The 18,377-nt window shown below is 50.9% G+C and overlaps 1 protein-coding gene across 2 annotated transcripts in view; it reads right to left on the reverse strand.

Annotated features, from left to right (window-relative positions):
* Positions 1-6,313: 6,313 nt before the first annotated feature.
* The window catches only part of LARS2 (leucyl-tRNA synthetase 2, mitochondrial), a 120,562-nt gene continuing 108,498 nt past the window's right edge, over positions 6,314-18,377 (reverse strand). For both annotated transcript variants that reach the window (XM_019724060.2, XM_074312510.1), the window contains exons 19-21: positions 17,681-17,792; positions 12,464-12,591; positions 6,314-7,675 (exon numbers count right to left, since the gene is read on the reverse strand). In XM_019724060.2, coding sequence (XP_019579619.2) covers positions 7,496-7,675; positions 12,464-12,591; positions 17,681-17,792 — 420 coding nt within the window. In that variant the 3' untranslated portion in view covers positions 6,314-7,495. The remainder of the gene's footprint in view (positions 7,676-12,463; positions 12,592-17,680; positions 17,793-18,377) is intronic.

The raw sequence follows: 18,377 nt of genomic DNA on the forward strand, positions 1-18,377 counted from the left end.
AGAATGATCTGGGGAAGATAATGGCCCAGGCTGGGGAGCTCTCACTGTGACCACAGGCCCAGGCCAGGTCTCCCCACCCCACTTTCACAGGATTTTCCTAGAGGTATGTGGAGTTGAGCCAAGTTGACCCCGACTTCTAGGGCCTACTGATGGGGCCCAAAGGAGACTCTGTCTGTGGCCAGAGGTGACAGCTCCTCAAAGAGAGCCCAGATCTCTCCCGAGGCACGCGATGACTTGGGGTGCCTTGGGACACGGGGAATGTGCTCAGCCAGGTGTGCACCCACAGCGAGGCAGTTTCGCCAGGCACAAATCAGGAGGTGTGGGCTTGGCAGGGTACTTTGGGGACAGTTGGAGGGAAAGTCAGAAATCAGCCAGGACTGTCTTAAAAATCCAGAAGGTTCGAGGGCTGGTTTGCAGAGGCCGTTGGGAAGCAATGTGGTGGAGCAAGGTCGGAAACTTGGCTCTGCCATCTTCTCGTGTGTGGTCTCGAGCAAGGCCCCTTCTGGGGTGAAGCACGTAGCACAGGGGCTGGCACACAATTATCCTCAATGAATGGTCACTGTGATTGTTGCTGATACCGGGGAATCACAGAACGGGCTCTACACACAGGGTGTCTCGTGTAGCCATGCTCTTCCAGAGGCCAAACAGGAACTGGAATTCAAGTTCAGGGCTTACGACACTGGGAGGTGAGTCATGAGTGTTGATTTCCAGGCCCATGACTCTAGCAGGCCTGGCCACCACCTCCCCCCGGGGCCTCATTATCCCTGTACCCCCTCCCTCCTGTGGGCAGGCCTAGTGACGCCAGGGAGGCCTGGAGTGAGGTCAACCCTTCTGGACAATTGTTGGCCCCACCCTTGGGTCTGCCGGAAGGACTGGCTTTTCCCTGACTGCCCCAGCTTCTCCCCTCTCTGCCAGCTTCACCACCCACCCACCCTCCCTGCGGGGGTCTCTCCTTGCTCATTGTTGCTCACCCCAGATTCCCATCTCCAAACTCACCAGCTTGGATGAGAGCCGTTAGCCGCCCACCTCTGAGCGGCAGACAGGGGCCCAGCCCGTGAAACAGATGTTTTCCGCTTGTTCTTCTCACAGGAAGAAAGAAGAAAGCAAACTCTTCTCATTTTGTTTACCCCATGCCTTCCCTGGATCTAAACGGTGCAGTGGGGCTCACAATTGAGAACATTTACCTCCTGAGCTTGATTTTGCTCGGAGGTAGCACAGGGCTTTCCCTAAAGTAGGGGGAGGGGTGCTCTGAGGGAAATGAGCACAGGTTGGGGGGAGGGTTCAAGATATTGCATTACTTACTGTTGTGGGCTCAAGCAAGTCATAGGCTCTACGAGCAACCGTTTTGTCATCTGCGGAACAGGACGATAACACCTATTGGTTTGGTCTCTCCATCACCTTGAATCCCGTGCGTGGTACGGCCCAAGCGGCAGCCCATTGGCATAAAGGCAGCCAGAGGCAGTCAGTTTGTTCAGACTCCATCCTGCACTCTATTTTGCTTGCGCCTGGCTCTCGTCTAGGGCCTTTCCTCACCCCCACACTCACTGTCGCCTTTCCTCCTTGTGGTCCTTCTGTGGGTACTGAACCCAGATCCTCCTCACAAGCGGATGTGCCTGCCCCCAGCTGCTGTGCACGTTGGTTGCTGATGGCTCAGCCGTGTCCATCTCTGGGAACTTGCCCTGAGCCAATGGGAGTCCCCGGGAAATGATTCCCATCCCTCCCGAAGAGGTGGGCAAAGCCAATGACAGACAGATTCAGGGTACAAAAGCCTGGCTCCTTCCTCAAGGACAAGTCTGCAGGGCCAGACAGCTGCCAAAGCTCTAGTTCAGAATTCCCTGGATGGAAAGAAGAACAAGAACAAGCTGTATTTCCTCCCAAGACACCCTACTTCTTCCCTCCTGGGAAGGCAGCTGGGAGCTGTGGAGAAAGCATGACCTGTGAACAGACCTAGGACTGAATCCTGGCAGGAAGAGCTAATATGGTGACGCAGGTAATGTTCTATACTTTCCTAGACTTCAGTTTCCTTATTGATAGGATACGGGTCAGAATTCCCACTTTGTAGCATTGATGTGAGGATTGGAGAGTAGTGGCAAAGCCCCTCAGACGCTACCTGGTACACAGAATGACCTCATAACCTTGGCTGCCCTAAGGATGGGAAAAGCTGAAGGGACAGCTGGCAGTGGCAGCCAGGCCAGCTGGTGCAGGAACCATGCCCTCTGGCCAGTGGTCCATAATGGCCAGCTCTGGCCCAGCAGGAAGTGTTGTCGGCCCAGTTACATGCAGCACATGTCCACGTGCACTAGTGGCCTTATAACCCCTCCTCTGGGACTCAGTTCAGGAACCAAACCACCTGTAAATGAAAACCACAGCCAAGTTGTAATGCTCAGCTTTGGGTCTGGAGGCCATCTTCTCTGAGCATTGGCCTGTCAATAGGCCCCTGGAACACGAATGGCTTGCAAAGAGGTCTGGTGGACTTTTCCACTTGGCCCCACACCTCCTCCAGCTCACACACTGGCCCATCTGCTCCCAGTGGCCTCAGACCATTAATTAGTAGACTCCAAGGCAGCAGAGGCAACAAGAATGATGGCCCCTCCATCCAGTCGAGAGCCCCCCCGCCCCCCCACCCCCAGCAACCCCCAAGCTACCCTTCCAATAACTGCTATTGCAGGAAGGACACAGAGGCCACTCAGGGAAACCTTCTACTCTGGGCACCACCCAAGCCACACTTGATCTGAGGACTCAGGCTGGGCTCATGGTGACGGTTTCTAATTCTTGGTTTTTGGTCCTTGGCTCCATTCTTTCCCATGGTACGATCCCATGTGTCCTCAGGCAGAAGCAGATGGCCATAATGGGGCCGGAAGGAGTTTTGGGGTCTTCCAGGGTCCTTGTCAGGCTTGTCGTGGTCTCCGGCCACTGCTTAAGGAAAAGAGGGTCTCCAGCCCAAGAGAGAAATCCTGTCACCAGGATGGGTCTCCCAGAAACTACGCGGGAGGAGGCTGGAATCAGAACATGGCGAGTGGATACTACTAAGGTTTCAGGGCATGAGGTGAACATACCTCGTAACAGGGCAGGTTCTGCCAACTGGACCCAAATCCTCCAAATGTACTGCTTAAATCCCTTTCTCCTCCGCAGGCCTGGGATGGCCAGGACTGACGTCTGTACCTGGGATGCAACTTCTCCCAAACGTCCCCTTCTTCTTGACCAAAGATAACCCCTTCTAGACATCAGCCTAGTCTTACTCAGGCAAGATTAATCATAATAAGCAGTTTCCAGGTATTGAGAGCTTATTATTTGCCATGTGCTTTATACACACAATCTCACATTATCCTAGAATCCCATTCGTATTGTTATTCCTGTTCAGTTGAGGAGACAAAGGTTCCGAGAGATTCCATGTCTTGCCTAGGTCATGAGGTTTTAGGTGACACAGCTACTGGATCACATAGTCACAGAACCTAGGTCTCCCTGATTCCACGGTTCCCACCCGTGGCTGCCATATGCTTTGTCCACCAATAACAGGGGAGTCCCATGAAGGGAATGTTACCTTCCGTTCTCTGTCCTCCAGGTTGGTAGATCCAAAAGCTGGGAGATACGGGAGCTTCCCACACCTACCCACACTGAGGACGTGCAAACAATAGCTTCAGGGAGGCTGCTTTTAGCTGCTCTGCATTCCAATTCACACAACAAAAGGAGTATGTTTTTGTATCTGGGGCACATCCATCCCCACAGACAGGTAGGTCCCAGGCTGGGAGAAAAAAGACAAATCAAGGTTGGACAGGCACTTAGCTCTTTTGGATCTTCACAAAATTGTACATTTTGATGTTTTCCCACACTTTTGAAAAACTACATGGCCAATAAAAATTAGAATACGCAAAAAAGGAAACAGAAGGAAAAAATAACTTGTAGGACTCTTAACCAGTGATTTGTGGGCAAATTTTCTTCTCTTTGTAAGGTTGGAATTAAAAAATTACGGGCGGGATCGCGTTGTATACGTATATATACGGCTTTATTCATGAGCAAATTTCCACATTATACATTTTTTAAAAACCACTGTTTGCTAGCTGCCTTGTCGTCCATTAACTGGTTGCACCCTATTTTCTTTTCAGGTTTTAAACTTTTTATTTGCATATTAAAAAACTGTGCATTCCAATAATAAAAAGCATTTGAACAATAATGAAAATGGCACTCTGATGAAACTGCATTTTACAGCCGGCAGGACACTTTGGACCAGCTTGGTGTTTCCTCTCGATTTCACTGTTGTTCCACCCAGCTTCTGCCTTCAGCCAACATGCACCTTTTCCTTCCCTGCCAGCCAGACAGGCAGATGGGGAGGCAGGTGCAGCATTCGGTGTCATCGGTTCTCTGGTGTGAAAAGGCGCAGCACAGTCATTTAAACTTGATCCAACCTCTGCATCTTACAAAGCTCAGCAGCTACAAGCAGTGAAAAAAAAAGAGGGCAGTGCTTGTGGGACGTATGGTGCATGCTGGCAGTGTGTGCCTCCTTACGATTCGCCCGCTCGCTTCTCCTGTTCAGGTGTTGCTTTTGAAGGCAGTGGATTTTCCTGTTGTGTTTGTCTTCTCTGACTTATCAAATTTCTCAGTCTCAGCCATATCGGGTTTGTCAGACCCGGTTGCAGAGGAAGCAGAGGGAGGTGCGGGGGCAAGTGGTCTGCTCAGTGCCACTCCCCCCCCACGCCCCCACTCACCCACCCTGCTCCCCTCACGTCCGCCCCACCTCCAACAGCACCTACACCCTATTTTTCTTAACCAGTTCCCTCAAGGTGTGTATTTAGGGTGTGATGAAGCATGCCGGTGCTGTTCCCCAGTCACTTACTGTTTTGGGGGCTCAAAGATCAATTTCCTTTTCCTTGGCAGACAGTTGGTGCCGCCTGTGGTGGTGTTTGCTGTGGGCGTCCCAGGGAACACTTACCCTGCGCACAAACTCTCTTCAGCCATTTCCCCGACAGAAGTCACGCTGACATTGCCCGTGAGCTCGGGTCTTCCACTGGTTTGGCACCTTCACCCCCAGCCCTGTGATCCTGGCCTGTCAGCCACCACCTGTCCCTGTCCAGAGGGCACTGCTGTGATGTCACAGCTTTACAGATGTAAGGACTTCACAGGAAGGGAGCCCCAGTCTGTGCAAAATGCCGGTTTTTTGGCCCCCACTCAACTTCCCTGTCATACATCCAGCAAGAAAGAGGGGCAGGTAGGTGAGGGGACTGGTAGGAACGGAGGGTGGCATCAGGGGATTTGGAGGCCAGAACACCTGGGTTTGGATCTGGCTCTTATTAGCTGTGGAAACAGCAAATTACTGAGCCTCAGAGACTGGGTTTCTTCATATTTATGAGAGAATACTTCCTTCCCTCTAGGGTTTTGTGGGAATTAAATGACATAATGCAAGTGAACTTGTCGAGTCCAGTTTTTGACCTAATCAAGGCAGTTACTAAAGGACTGAGATCATTTCCCACCCCATCTTCTCACCCCAGGGAGGAGAGTTTTCTGTTCAGTTTTTCCATTATACTATCTCTTAGGACCACTGAGCTCGTTTTCAAAAGTTTTATCCTCTGGGAGAAAAAGTTCTCCAAAGCCACATAGGTCAGTCCCGTAGCCTTGAGGCTTTCCTGGCCCCCACTTGCTGGCCAGATCACGTGCAGATAAAGGGCTCCCTACCCTCATTTTGTTGATGGGTTCAAGACCACTCAGCTTACTTTAGGAATAAACAAGACAAGCAAAAACACTCTTCCCACCTCCCTCCGCATACCAAATACCCTCCTTCGTGTGCTTGTATTTAATACACACTTGCTGATACACAGAGTGGGACGGTGTATACTCAAGTCAGCTCTGGGCACGCTTAAACCCTGCTTGAGAGCTGAGCCCCCGCCTTGCCCTCTGGTCCGACTCTGTTCCAACGCCACCTCATGTTTGGGTCCTGGACCAAACTCACCCAGGGAAGCTGAAGAGAGGGAGAGGAGGGACGAGTGAGACATTACGGCTCAAATGCATCAATTCATCCAGTGGTTCCCCTCTGGAGCAGTTAGGAGGCCCTGATGCCCACGTGTACTTGTTAGATCAGGATTTGTGGGCGTGGGGACTGAGCGCAGGATTAAGTCTGAGCCAAGTCTGAGAACCAGTTACTTAATTGCTGCTGCTAACGTGCCTGACGGTCCCACATGCGTCTCACTTTATAACCCTCCATGTGGACGCAGGCCCACAGCCAGTGCTTCTGACGGTGACAGAAGACCTCAATCTGTTCCTGATTTAACTCCCAGGATGGGACTATGGTGGAGATTCCAACATCACAGATGTCCCAAAGTCATACATGACAAACATTTTATTACATTAAGAAGAGTCATCTGTTAACTAGTGAACTGCAAAGGGAATACAGCTGAGGCTACTTCAGAAAAAGGATATCAGAGAACAAAGATAGATTTTCAGCATCACAAAAGGGCTCGATTCTCCCCCACGTCCCCCATGAAACATTAATCAGTGGCTCAGGCCGGTTCTGGTAAGAGCATCTAACTACTGACTTCACGTGAGACCAGGCTTACCCTGACGCGCCCACGACACAGGTCCACTCCTGGCCACCGCCCTCGCAGCCAGGCTGCTGTGGCTTGAGCGCAGAAGGCGACGCCCGGGTGGCATCCATCCCACGCCTCTGCGGTGATCCTGCTCTTCGCAACGGCTGCTCTGGGGGCCGCTTCAATGGCGGCATCACCATCTGGGGCCTGCACGAGCAGACTCCCTGTGGGGCTGCGGTGGGCTCTGAGATTGGTTCCATGTGCCAGTGGAAGCAGCTTGGTTCCGCCTCACTACACAGCAAATGTTATGCCCTGAGGGAGTGGTTAGGAAGCGGTGCTTCGCCCGGAGCAGGCGCACCCAGCTGGCTGGGGAGGACGCAACCCCCAAAGCACAGCTGAGCAGGGGGGACGCTGGCAGAGGGACTAGCACTGCTGCCTTTTGGTTCAGAGCAACTTCTGAAAACTCTGGTGTCCACTGCACACACAGTGGGTATCTGGACATGACCCACGTGGCTTCTCCATCTAGCTCGATGCCCAGGCTCGGTCACCGTTCAACAGTGATTGTCCATGCTGCTCCCAAGCCTCGTGTGGTTCTCAGTTTAGCCTCACGTTCCTGGGGTGGGCCTAAAGCAGTGCAATTTCGGGGATCCAAAAGCACCCAGGCTGTTCGAGAGGCAAGGTGCTCTTTTTCACTTGCTTTTCTTTTCTCCTTCCTGCTCCCACCCAGCAGTATCTGGTGGGGTCCTAAGGGATCAGATGGCTTCCTTCACCCCGCAATGGGCGGGGGGCAGGCTGCCTTCCCCCTCCCGCTGTGCTCATGTTTCTCTTCTGTCCACACCCACCCTCGCCCCTGCCCAGGCCACACCACGAAGGCACACTATGGATGCCAACCCATCAGAATACGGGCCAGCAACTTCTCCATCCCTGGCCTGGAAGGAGGTCCTTTAGAGGCCCTTGTGGAAGCCGCAGCCCCTCGGCAGTCACTCCTGCACCAGGAAGTTGATGAGGGCAGTTCTGGGGGAGAGGAAGGCCTTCTGGATGCTTCGCCCCTGCAAGAGCCTGACACCCAGCTCACTTTGGAGAACAAGTTCGTGGACTTTGTCCTGGTCCTGGGCGACTTGCTGGGGCACAGGGATTTTGCCGCAGGCTTTGTTGTTGATCTGAGAAGGAGAAAAGCCAGAGACAAACAGTGGGGCAAGTCCTGAGAGTAGCAGGCAGCCAGATACCAACAACCACTTCCTGCAAAGGGTCCGCCGTGTCTGTCTGGGGAAGGGAACGTGGGGAAGGAGGAGAAGGCAGTGCCCAGCTTCTTAACTGTACAGAGTGCAACTAGATGGACAGAATTAATTCCTGGAAGAGAGAAGGACGGAGGGAGGGAGGGAAAGGGGGGAGGGGGAGAGAGAGAGAGACCCCAGCACTGAGAGCACAGAGTGCCTGCACCTGGAGTGAGTGTCACCTTGTTTCCTGAGCGCTGCCCCATCACAGCTATGGTGGAAATCATGCCCCAAATCCTCAGCATGAGATGGCTTAGGCTGTTTCCAGGGGAAGAGGGATTACTGCGTCATTGAGTATCAAGTCTAAGTTCAGATCTGCTACAGAAGGTGTCACCCAGGATTTTACTTAGGTCTCAAGTGGACTAATTTCTGGGGACCTCAGTCAACCTCCCTTTCTGATGACTGACTCCAGCAGGGGGCACTCGAGTGTGAGGACTTGGAAATAAACAACTCTTCTTGCTTAAAATGGACCAGTACAGTTCCAGGCGCCCGTGGGCATTCACTGAATATTAGTTCAATAAGGACAAACTTCACATCAAAAATGAACTAATATTGCCACTGAGGAAGTGACCACATGGCCCCGATAGCTTCTGAACAATCATCCTTCAAACTCTTGATCCCACTGCTCCCATAAGAATACTTAGATTTCTTTCACTACAACTCCTGTTTTTTACTTGGAAAATACAGTCGCTGAATTATGAAAAGTTACTAGGAATAATTTCTCAAGTTTCAACCAAAGCACATTATCAAGTGTTCCTTAACCACCCACTTCTTTTTTTCAGATTTCCTTAGAACTTTGGGTCATTTTTATTGGTTGCATTAGCCTAGATCACTGGGTGTGAGACAAATAAAACAGTGTGTCCTGAAATATTGTTTTAAAAAGGCTTCACGATGCAGGGTGTGTGTCTTCTGAAGCCGCGGAGCTGGGATGTGCTCTTTGAAAGACTGGTTGCTCTGCCTTCGCGTTTCTAAGCCATGAGGAGCTGCTTACTTTCAAGGCCATGTGCGTGGTGTGACTGAGACCTCAGAAGAGACCTTCCACCCGTCACACAAAAGCCATGTCCCTTGTGAAGTCCTCGGCCTCCCACGTGGAATTCTCAGAATGTGCGCTGGATAATGAGTCGTGGCACCAGCCCTCCCGTCTCTGTTCTTACTCGTTTTCTAGGGGAGAGATGCCCAGGGTGACGTCTCCTCTGGCCACCACCCATGGTGGGGGGTGCTGGGGCAGACAGAGCATGTTCTCTGATGAGGGTCAGACTCAGCATGACTCTCAGGCCTGGACTCACAAGCTGGGGGACGTTAGGCCTCGGTTTTCTTAAGGATGAATCCTCTGAGTTGGTGAGTGAAGGGAGGTAACCTGTGTAAAGGGACCAGCTCGCTAAATCTGACTTCCTCTGCGTTTCTCAAGATTCCCGGCCAGGATGGGAAGAGTGAGATGTCCTGTCTGATGCATGACCTAAGCACAACAATGACCCCAATTCTAGACCCAGTCAACCTCTGGTGCTTCCCCGGAGCCTGGGGGCTGGTCCTAAGCCGTCACTGGCAAGGCCTGTCCCAGGGATTTGAGTCATTCTTGTCCACAGAGGGGACTTAGGGGAGGGCATGTGACCTTTGGGTGTGCCGTCGTATGCGGCGTGCTTCCCCACGCTGCCCTGGCACCCACTCATGGTCTCTGGCTCCCTGGGACTCCCGAGTAGCTTATCCAGGGCAGTCCCTTTGGGGTGAGTGGGTAACAACCACACTCCCCACTTTCTGGGTATAAAGTAGTAATTAAGTGGATAATAGAAGTCTGGTTGGGACGTAACCTGGGGCTTGGCTTTCAGAGGCTCAAAGGGGAAGAAATACTTTCACATCACCTCAGACAGCGGCTGTTTCACTGTAGAGACGCCTTCCGGTCCCTGCTTGGTGGCCCTGCAAGCTTCTGCTCCTCCATCTTTGCCATCTCCACTTCCTCACTCAGCCTGTTCTCTTGGGATTTTCCAGCAGCAGCCTGGCGGGTCCCTGGCCACGATACTGCTCCCCCTGCCCCATCCCTATGCCCTGACTGGCAGGGAGCCCCACAATGGCTGCAAACAATAAAGCCCCTGTGAGCTCTTGCTCTGTGCTGCACAGGCCCTGAGCGAGCCGGTTTATCCACACCCCTGTGAGGCAGAAGCACAGCCTCTGCGCCCCCATTTTACAGATGGGGAAGCTGAGGCACATGAGGTGAAGTCACCTGCCCAAAGCCCCACCCCAGCAAGTGGTGATGGGATGACCTCATGGATCCTCTCTCCTGCTCAGACCCCCCGCCAGCCCGCACGCCTCCTGGATATGGAGTCCGGCCTTCTCTCCACAGCTGCCCTGCCTGTGCCTCTGCTCCAGCCCCTCTAAGGCTCACGGTCCCAGTGTCGCCAAGGGCTTTCCCTGCCTTTGCTGCTTTGCTCCACAAGGGAAATCCTGCTCTTCCTTCAAAGCCAAGGTCCCATGGCCCCTTCCTCACGATGCCTTTTGCAATCACCATCTGCCAGAAGCCACAATACAGATGCTAGCAGCAGTTTGCCATTTACCGAGTTAGTAAGCCCTATTCTGCCACGGTTTCCTCACCTGTAAAATGCAGTTAGTCACATACCTGCCTTGTCTATGAAATGGGGTAACAACAGGCCCACCTCACAGGGCCGTTGTGTGGAGTAAATGAGCTAGTATCTGGAAAGCTCTCAGGGCTCTGCCTGGCCCTTAGTTGGTGCCTACTACCTGTCAGTGGGTTTGTCGTTAGTGCATCCAGGAGCAGGCTGATCACCTCCTGGCACGATCCCACCTAATTCTTCCAACAACCAGTTGGGCAGGCACTATGCTCATCTCCATTTTCTACTGGGGAAACTGAGGCTTAAAGAACTTACTTTGCAAAATTGAGATTTACACAGGGATGGTCCGACTCCTAAGCTCTTACATCTTAACCTCAAAGTTACACCAACTCCCTGTGTGTGTGACAACTCATGTGCCCCTGACTGTCCCTCCTGGGTGCTAAACTCCATGAAGACGAGGTGGGGCCCTGGGCTCTGTGTCCCTAGTGCTTGGCACAGCCCCGCATGCCATGGGCACAGAGGACATGGGCATGGCTAACCCCAATGACACTGTATAGGCTGCAGCTTCTACTTCTGGCCCTGGCACCGCCTGACAGCACACGGAGACGGAACACAGACCTGTACAGAGGTCCTGCACGTAGCACGGTGTCCTGACCACAGGTTCTCAAGTTGGCATGTTTGCTGTGACTCCTACACATATTTCAAATTTGCGGTTTTCATTTCAATGATAAGCTAAAATTACTTTACCAATGATCAAAACTCAATTTCTTTTGTGCAGTAGTCATTGAAAAGGGAAAGACATTTCGACAGACTAAAACTTCCGTGTCTCAAGTTGGCGTTTCTCAATTGCGCAGAGGATATTTATGTCTTATAAGATTACTGAAGTTCAAGAAATTGCCTCTGTGCCACAAGGCTGTTTCTGGTTTTGAGGATTTCTGGAGGAAGTCTGCCAGTGCAGCCCCACCTCTTCCCCTCGGTGGGGAGGCAGAGTGGGGGCAGCTGGGAACTAAGTGCCGGAGGAGGTGGTCTGGAGACGGAGTCGGATCTCCTGGGTGTCTCTCCAAGCCTCCACCTGCCTGCCGGGCCCAGAGTTTGCACAGACGCCCAAGGGCAGGGCCTGGTGGGCGGAGGCTGGGCTCTCCCTCAGCCCCCAGGTGTTTTGTTCATGGCACTTCTCACAATGTGCAATAATTTTACTTACATTTCTGTTCCCTTTTCATTTTCCCCTATCTCTCTCCCACTAGGCTTTAAGCTCCATGAGGGTAGGGACCCTGCCTGTCGCGTGTGACTTGGTGTCCCCAGAGTCTCACCCAGAGCCTGGAGTAGGTGACTCAGTAATTACTGATGAGTAAACAAATAAACCTGGGCTAGGTGACGAACTTCTCTGAGCCTGTTTCCCCAGCTGAAAAAACTGAGAATGGTAATGGCTACCTTATAGGATAAGAGTGAAGTTAAATTTTGGAGGCAGATTACTTGGCCCATGTGAGCTTCCGAGGAGACGTGCCAGAAGGTCCACCCCTGGCCCTCTTCAGCCATATCGGCATATTTAAGAGAGATCTTTACAATGTGTCTCACATTAAATAAATTAGCTATGTAAAAATTACATCAAGGATAAACTATAAGCTATTTGCTCTATAAAAGGTTTAAATAACAAACTACTTTTATGTATTTAAAATGACCCAATAAACCAAAAGAGGAGGAGTTTTATGTGGCCTCTGCAATACATCTTTCAGAGTGGGTGTTCTTGCATTGCCGGCCTCCTCACCATCCCCCTTTCCCCACAAGAACTAAGAGCAGCTGAACAGAACTTTGAGAGGTTGAAACACAGTTGGGAAGGAAGACGATTGGAACCTGGAATGCAGGACAGGTTTATTTTTTCCACCTTCCAACCCCTTGAGGGCCGAGAGGGTTCAATGCTCACTACTTTTGGTATGTGGTGACCTCAAGCGGAAGGCACAGGCCAGGGAAAGACAGGTGGGAAGGTGGGGCTGAGGGCTGGCTGGGCCACAAAGACCTGACAGAAAGGCCCAAGCCCAGGCAACGTCTGTGGGCCGCAGGCAGGACAGTGGCCTGCTCTGGCAGGTTCACCATGGGGGCTGCGGAGGTCACTCACCAGAACGGCCATCTCCACGACGTCGGGCTGCTGCAGGAACTGGGGGTCCACGGCTGGCCATGGCTGGAGCAGCACGCCGGTGTCCCAGGAGTAGTGAGCACACAGCTTCTTCGGCACCAGCGCCAGGCCTGCAATGTCGAGGCCAGAGGGTCACTGAGCACACGTGAGGCTCATGGCAGCAGGATAAGCTCTCACCCCAACACAACCTTGCTGGAGCCGAGTGAGGAGGCTCCTGAGGCCGCACCATGGCTTTTCCCAGCCTACCAGCTGCTCCCCACTTACTCCTGCCTGGCTTATCCCAGGTTATAGGCAGCTCCCCCTCTCCCCGCCCCCAGACAGTACCCAGAGCTGTGAAGACAGATGCACATGCTGTTGTAAACTGCGCACCTGGAAAAACAAGACTGCTCATTGGTCTCTGAAGTTCTGTTGGTGAAGGAGTGTGTGTGCTCCTGAGAGCTGATCCCAAAATAACGAACTGCGTTCGCTTCCTTTCCTGCCCGTGAATATTGTGGTCTGAGAAGGCCTCCCGCCCCACTCACAGTCTCAGGCGCCAACAAGCCGAGAACAGCGGTGCTCCTTCGCAACCTTCTCAGAGGGTTCTCAAGCTTCCTGCTAAACGTCCCCTCTGGGGAGGGGTTCTCACTAATTATCATCTTGGAAAGAGCTGTCCTTGGCTCAGGTGCGTCAAACATGAGGAAGCAGTGGGCAGTGAAAGCAGTCCAAGTCTTGCTTCCCAGCGTGCTTCACGCTGCAGACCCCACAGCAGAGGTGGCTGCGGCCAGGACGGTCCTGCTCGGCACCACGGGGTTACACAGGGCCACCTGTCAGTGCTGGGGACTCCCACCAGGGGCTTCCCAGCAGGGAAAGCTTTGATTTCAAAGCCTCTGCCCATCTCATGATCACAAGAGATGCCCCCAAATGTGCAGGAAATACACACATCAGAAAAAGATGCCTGGGCACTACCAGCATGGTCACACCCCACTGCCTCCTCGTCCTCCCAGAGGCAGGCCCTGGGCAGGGGTGGGCGTGGGAATACAGCCAGTGTGCCCAGGCTGGGGCTGTGCCATGGCAGCAGCACAGCCCTCACGCTGTGGATGGCTCTTCCAGGGGTGGTGGAAGTGGAGGGCCCTTGCCCACCTCCCCCTGGTTATTACCCTTGAGACCCCAAGATGCATTTGAGGGATGGGCCCATGGCTCAGGGGAGGGTCTGAGGCCCAGCCTGGGCCACAGGCAACGATTCCCAGCAACACCAGCGCCAGGAACACCGGGCCAAGAATGACACCTTTTTGTATGATTTTCTTTGATGACAAAAATAATGCATGCTCCTTGCAGAAAATTTGTAAAAGGTCAAAATATAAAGAAAATCAAGTTCAAATAGATAGCGTCTCTAAAAATTTTTAGTTTGAAAGACTGTAATGTTATGTATTTAATGAGTATTTGTATGTATGAACCAACCCTACAAAACAAAACTACCGCCATCACTAGGATCATGCTGTACATATAGTTTTGAATGCTCTTTTTTCCCTATATTCTAAAATAAAAATTAATTTCATGGAAAAGAATGATACACAATAATATATATACCGTGTTTCCCCGAAAATAAGACCTAGGTGGTCCATCAGCTCTAATGCGTCTCTTGGAGCAAAAATTAATATAAGACCGGCCCTTGAGACGCATTAGAGCTGATGGTCCAGCTAGGTCTTATTTTCAAGGAAACACGGTAATATGACTCTAGCTTATTAAAAATTTATGTGAACAGATAAAAGGTTGTAAATTAATAAATCAGAACATTAGCAATGATTATCCCTGGGAGGGAGAAAAGTTGGGTGATTTTTTTTTTAATGTTTTATGAGTTATCTACAAGGAACATTTATTACTTTTTTAATTTGAAAAGATATTTTAAAATAAAGTTTTCCCGTACTGTTAGATTAGTTCAAGATTTTTCTCTTGGTTTTTCTTTTTGGGGTTTCATTTTCTTCCCCATTTAACTTTTGATTCTACCTGTAATTTACTTTGTGTATAATGTGAAAAAAATATTATTTAAAAACATATACAGTCAATTTTCAAAACCCAATTTGTTGAATAAACCTTCTCTTCCCTACTGGTTTGTGATTTTTCTTTTATAACGTATTACACCAGAGGTAGTTTCAGGACTATTCTGTGATGAGGTAAAGAAGTTGAGCCAAAATGTGAATCTACACACTGCTTCTTTCATTGAGAAAGTCTTGCTACCAAATTACTAGTCAGTCTAACTCAAACGTGTGCTTAGTGACACAGCTGATGTACATTCGCAGCACAAGTCCTACTCTTGGCATGGACTGTGACAGACAGGCCCAGCCTGGACCCCTCGGGGCAGCGCGGGTCCATTCTATCCTGCTGACCCCCCTCTTGATTCTGTGCCAGTGACACAGATTTACTTGTCGTAGCTTTGTATGTTTTCCTATTTGGCACTCGTGTTGTAACCCTGTGCTGGAGTCACTCTGAGGGAAGCGATGGGCCCTCTGGGTCTGGGGAGGGAGTGGTATAAAAGATGTGTTCCGGGGTCCAGCCCGCCCCTGGGCCCTGGGGTTCCTGAGCTTTTATTAACGAACCTACTTCATTTCTAACAGATGTGCCCGTGGGCAGAGGCAGGAAGGAACTGCTGGCTTGTTCCTCGGAAGGGATCCTCCTAAGACTCTCTTGTATCTAAATACAAGACAGAGGTCTCAGAAGGGAGAGAATCGTTCCTTTATTTCAGCAGGCTGGTCCAGGCTAGTTTGTCCTGTGACCCAGCTGTAGTGGGAAGAAGTCCAAAACCTCCGTATGGCAGTTGTACAGGATGCCTGGGAGATGAAAGGACCTTGGACACAAATGTTCTGGGTAGAAGCTGTTACAAATTCCATGTTGAAAAAAAATGAGGAAGCCTAGCCTTCCTGGAGCAATCAGGATTCTTATTTATAGCGGCCTGGAACCCTGCCAGTGTTTCCATATAGACGGGAGCGGGGCCATCCTGCCAGGGAGGAACAGAAACTCAAACCCTGGGTTCTACGCAGTGTTTTTGCCTCCCTGCTCTTTTTAAGGAAGTAAAAATACCTAACATTTGCATGGCAAATACAATGGTTTCTTTACATGACGTAAGTCAAGTCAGGAGATGGCCTGTGGAAAGTACACGGAGAAAGTCTGAGCCCAGGCTGGGAAGTGGCCCTAGCGCACAGGGCTGCAGTTTTCCTGATGTGGAGAGAATTCTCGGGGCTGAACCCACTGAGGCACAAACAGACTTTTCTGAACCCTTACCTGTACTGGCTCAATACCCTTTAAAGCCCAAAGCTAAGGAAGGATTGAGGTCTCCTGCGGAGAAGACTCATCATTCCTCTCTATTTTCTGTAATTAACATGTATCACTTTTGAAATAATTGAAAAGTCCAAACCAAAAAGCGGATTTATTAGTATGACAGCTCTAAGTTTTTCAGCCTACAAAGGCAGTAGGTTTCTGGGTTTAAAACACTCATCAGGTGATGAGACTGATAGATTCCCCTCCTGGGCTCACAGAACTCATCACAGAATCACACACCCAGCAAGGGCTCTCTCCTCATGGGGAGCACGTCAGGACAGCACAGCTAGCATTTCCTTCTCGTGGTTCCTGGTTTTCAGCTCACTTTAGTCTCTGAAAGACTCAAGCAGCGAGCACCCACTGAGTGACTTTTTGTGTAGAGTTAATGGCCAGTAGTACATACTCCATGAACCGATGCTGTCCCTGGGACACCTCGTGGCTTTCAGTCATGATGTGTGGGAAGGGTTGCCATGAGGTCTGCGCCTTCTCAGAGGCCCCCAGGTAAACGCATTACGTCAACACATCCGTCTAGGCTGCCCGCCTCCTGCAAGCTCCTCTACCATCCCCAGAAGTCACAGGAGACCTCGGATACAAGGTTTGCGGCACCGGGCCCAGCACAGCCACCGTCCAGCCCTGCACAGCAGCGGCTCACTTCATCTCCATTTCCACACTGGGGCCACTGCGGGGGGCACAGCCAAACACCCCTCCTCCTATGCCCGCTGGGACCCAGGACCCAGCGGCACAGTAGACACATGCTAACACTGAACTGGCTTTCCTGAATGGCCTGAGGATCACGAGGGCAAAGTGACTTAATGCCAAATGAATTCTTTTTCTTCTAAACAAAGGCAGAGACTATAAACCTCATATCACTCTAAAAGGGAGTTCCGTATTAAAAGAAACAAAAAATAGAGATGAGAAGAAGGACAAGGGAGAACTAACAGTTAACGCAGACGGCTTAGGTGACGTAATGTACAGCATGGGGAATACAGTCAGTAATGTTGTGACAGCACAGGACGGGGTCAGAGGCTTGCTGGGCCTACGCTGATCACTTCTGTAAGTATGGAAATGTTGAACACCTATGGTGTACATCTGACACTAATATGATGTTGTACGTTAGCTATATTTTTTAATAAAAATCTAAAAAATAAAAAGATGGCTTAAGGTTAAGAATGTTCCAATGATTTCTTAAAAGGAGCAGACGTAACTATCCCAGCGATGGCGTTTTAGAATTACCAACAGGCCTGTAAAATGTTCTCAAGAGGCGGCAAGTACAGTGAAGTCCTGCCTTAGGCTCCGGCTGAGGACCAGGTCTTATGTCGAGGGACAGCCCCCCACCTGCCCGTGCAGCAGAATCGCCCAGGCTGCCCCTCCACTCAATCCCAGAGCTCCAGAATTAAGGTCTCCAGAGCGGTGGCTGGGGCAGAGGCTGCAGCATTTCACCCTTTAGAGCCTCAGGCAGTCAGAAGGCTTTGGGGCCCAGTTCAGGAATAACGGTGTGGTGGAGAGGCCTGAATCACAGCCTCAGAGAATAAAGTTTAGATCTGCACTGTATGCCCAGGTACCTCTTTCTCTACCTACAAAGGGGGACTAAACAGGAGTTTCTATAAAAAGATGACAAGGGGCCATGACATGTGGATACGAGGAGGCGGGACGCTGAGAGAGGATTTGCAGTAGTGACACCAGTGCTCACATCTGTCTGGGCACGTTGCTGAAAGCGGGGAAGTGTCTTTCCCTTGGCAGCGGTGGCCACACTGACGAAGAAGCACCACTATTCAGAGCACGAGATGAGCACCGACGGCAAACACTGCGCCCCGTGGCTGAGGACATCTGAATCCCAACTCACGGTCGGCACGAGGCTCGAGCACACCTGGGTAGTGTTACTGGTCAATCAGAGACCCGCCCACCTACCTGCCCAGAGCTCGGAGGTTATGTGAGGGGCCATTGGAGCAGCCATCACCATCAGGGCACACAGAGCGTCCTCAAACTGGGGGCTGTGGAGCACAACTCTCTCAGAAGCTTGCTGAGGAAGAGAAAAGAACAGCGTGAGGATACGGAGGCGTACACAACCAGCTTGGGCTAGGACGGCCATTAACACGTCTAGTTCAGAGACACTGCAGGTAGGAAGAAACCCTCTTTACCAGCCAATTCTGCTCTGGACAAAGAACTTTCCTCGCTTAAGGATAGTATTAAAAATAGCTGCAGCAACATGGATGGACCTGGAGGGTATGATGCTAAGTGAAATAAGTCGGACAGACAAAGAGAAATACCATATGATCTCACTTATATGTGGAATCTAAAAAAAACAATAAAAAAACAAAACAGAAACAGACTCAGAGACACAGAGAACAAACTGGTTGCCAGGTGGGAGGGGGCAGAGTGGAAAAGTTCAAGGGATTAAGAAGTACAAATTGGCAGTTACAAAACAGTCACAGGGTCGTAAATACAGCACATGGAATGTAATCAACAATATTGTAGTAACTATATGTGGTGCTGGGGGTACTAGACTAATTGGGGGATCACTTCATAAGTTATATAAATGTCTAACCACTATGCCCTACACCTGAAACTAATATGAATGTCAACTGCAATTGAAAACAATGTTTTT

Source organism: Rhinolophus sinicus, linkage group LG10 (genome assembly GCF_036562045.2).
Source record: "Rhinolophus sinicus isolate RSC01 linkage group LG10, ASM3656204v1, whole genome shotgun sequence".
NCBI classification, from domain to species: domain Eukaryota; kingdom Metazoa; phylum Chordata; class Mammalia; order Chiroptera; family Rhinolophidae; genus Rhinolophus; species Rhinolophus sinicus.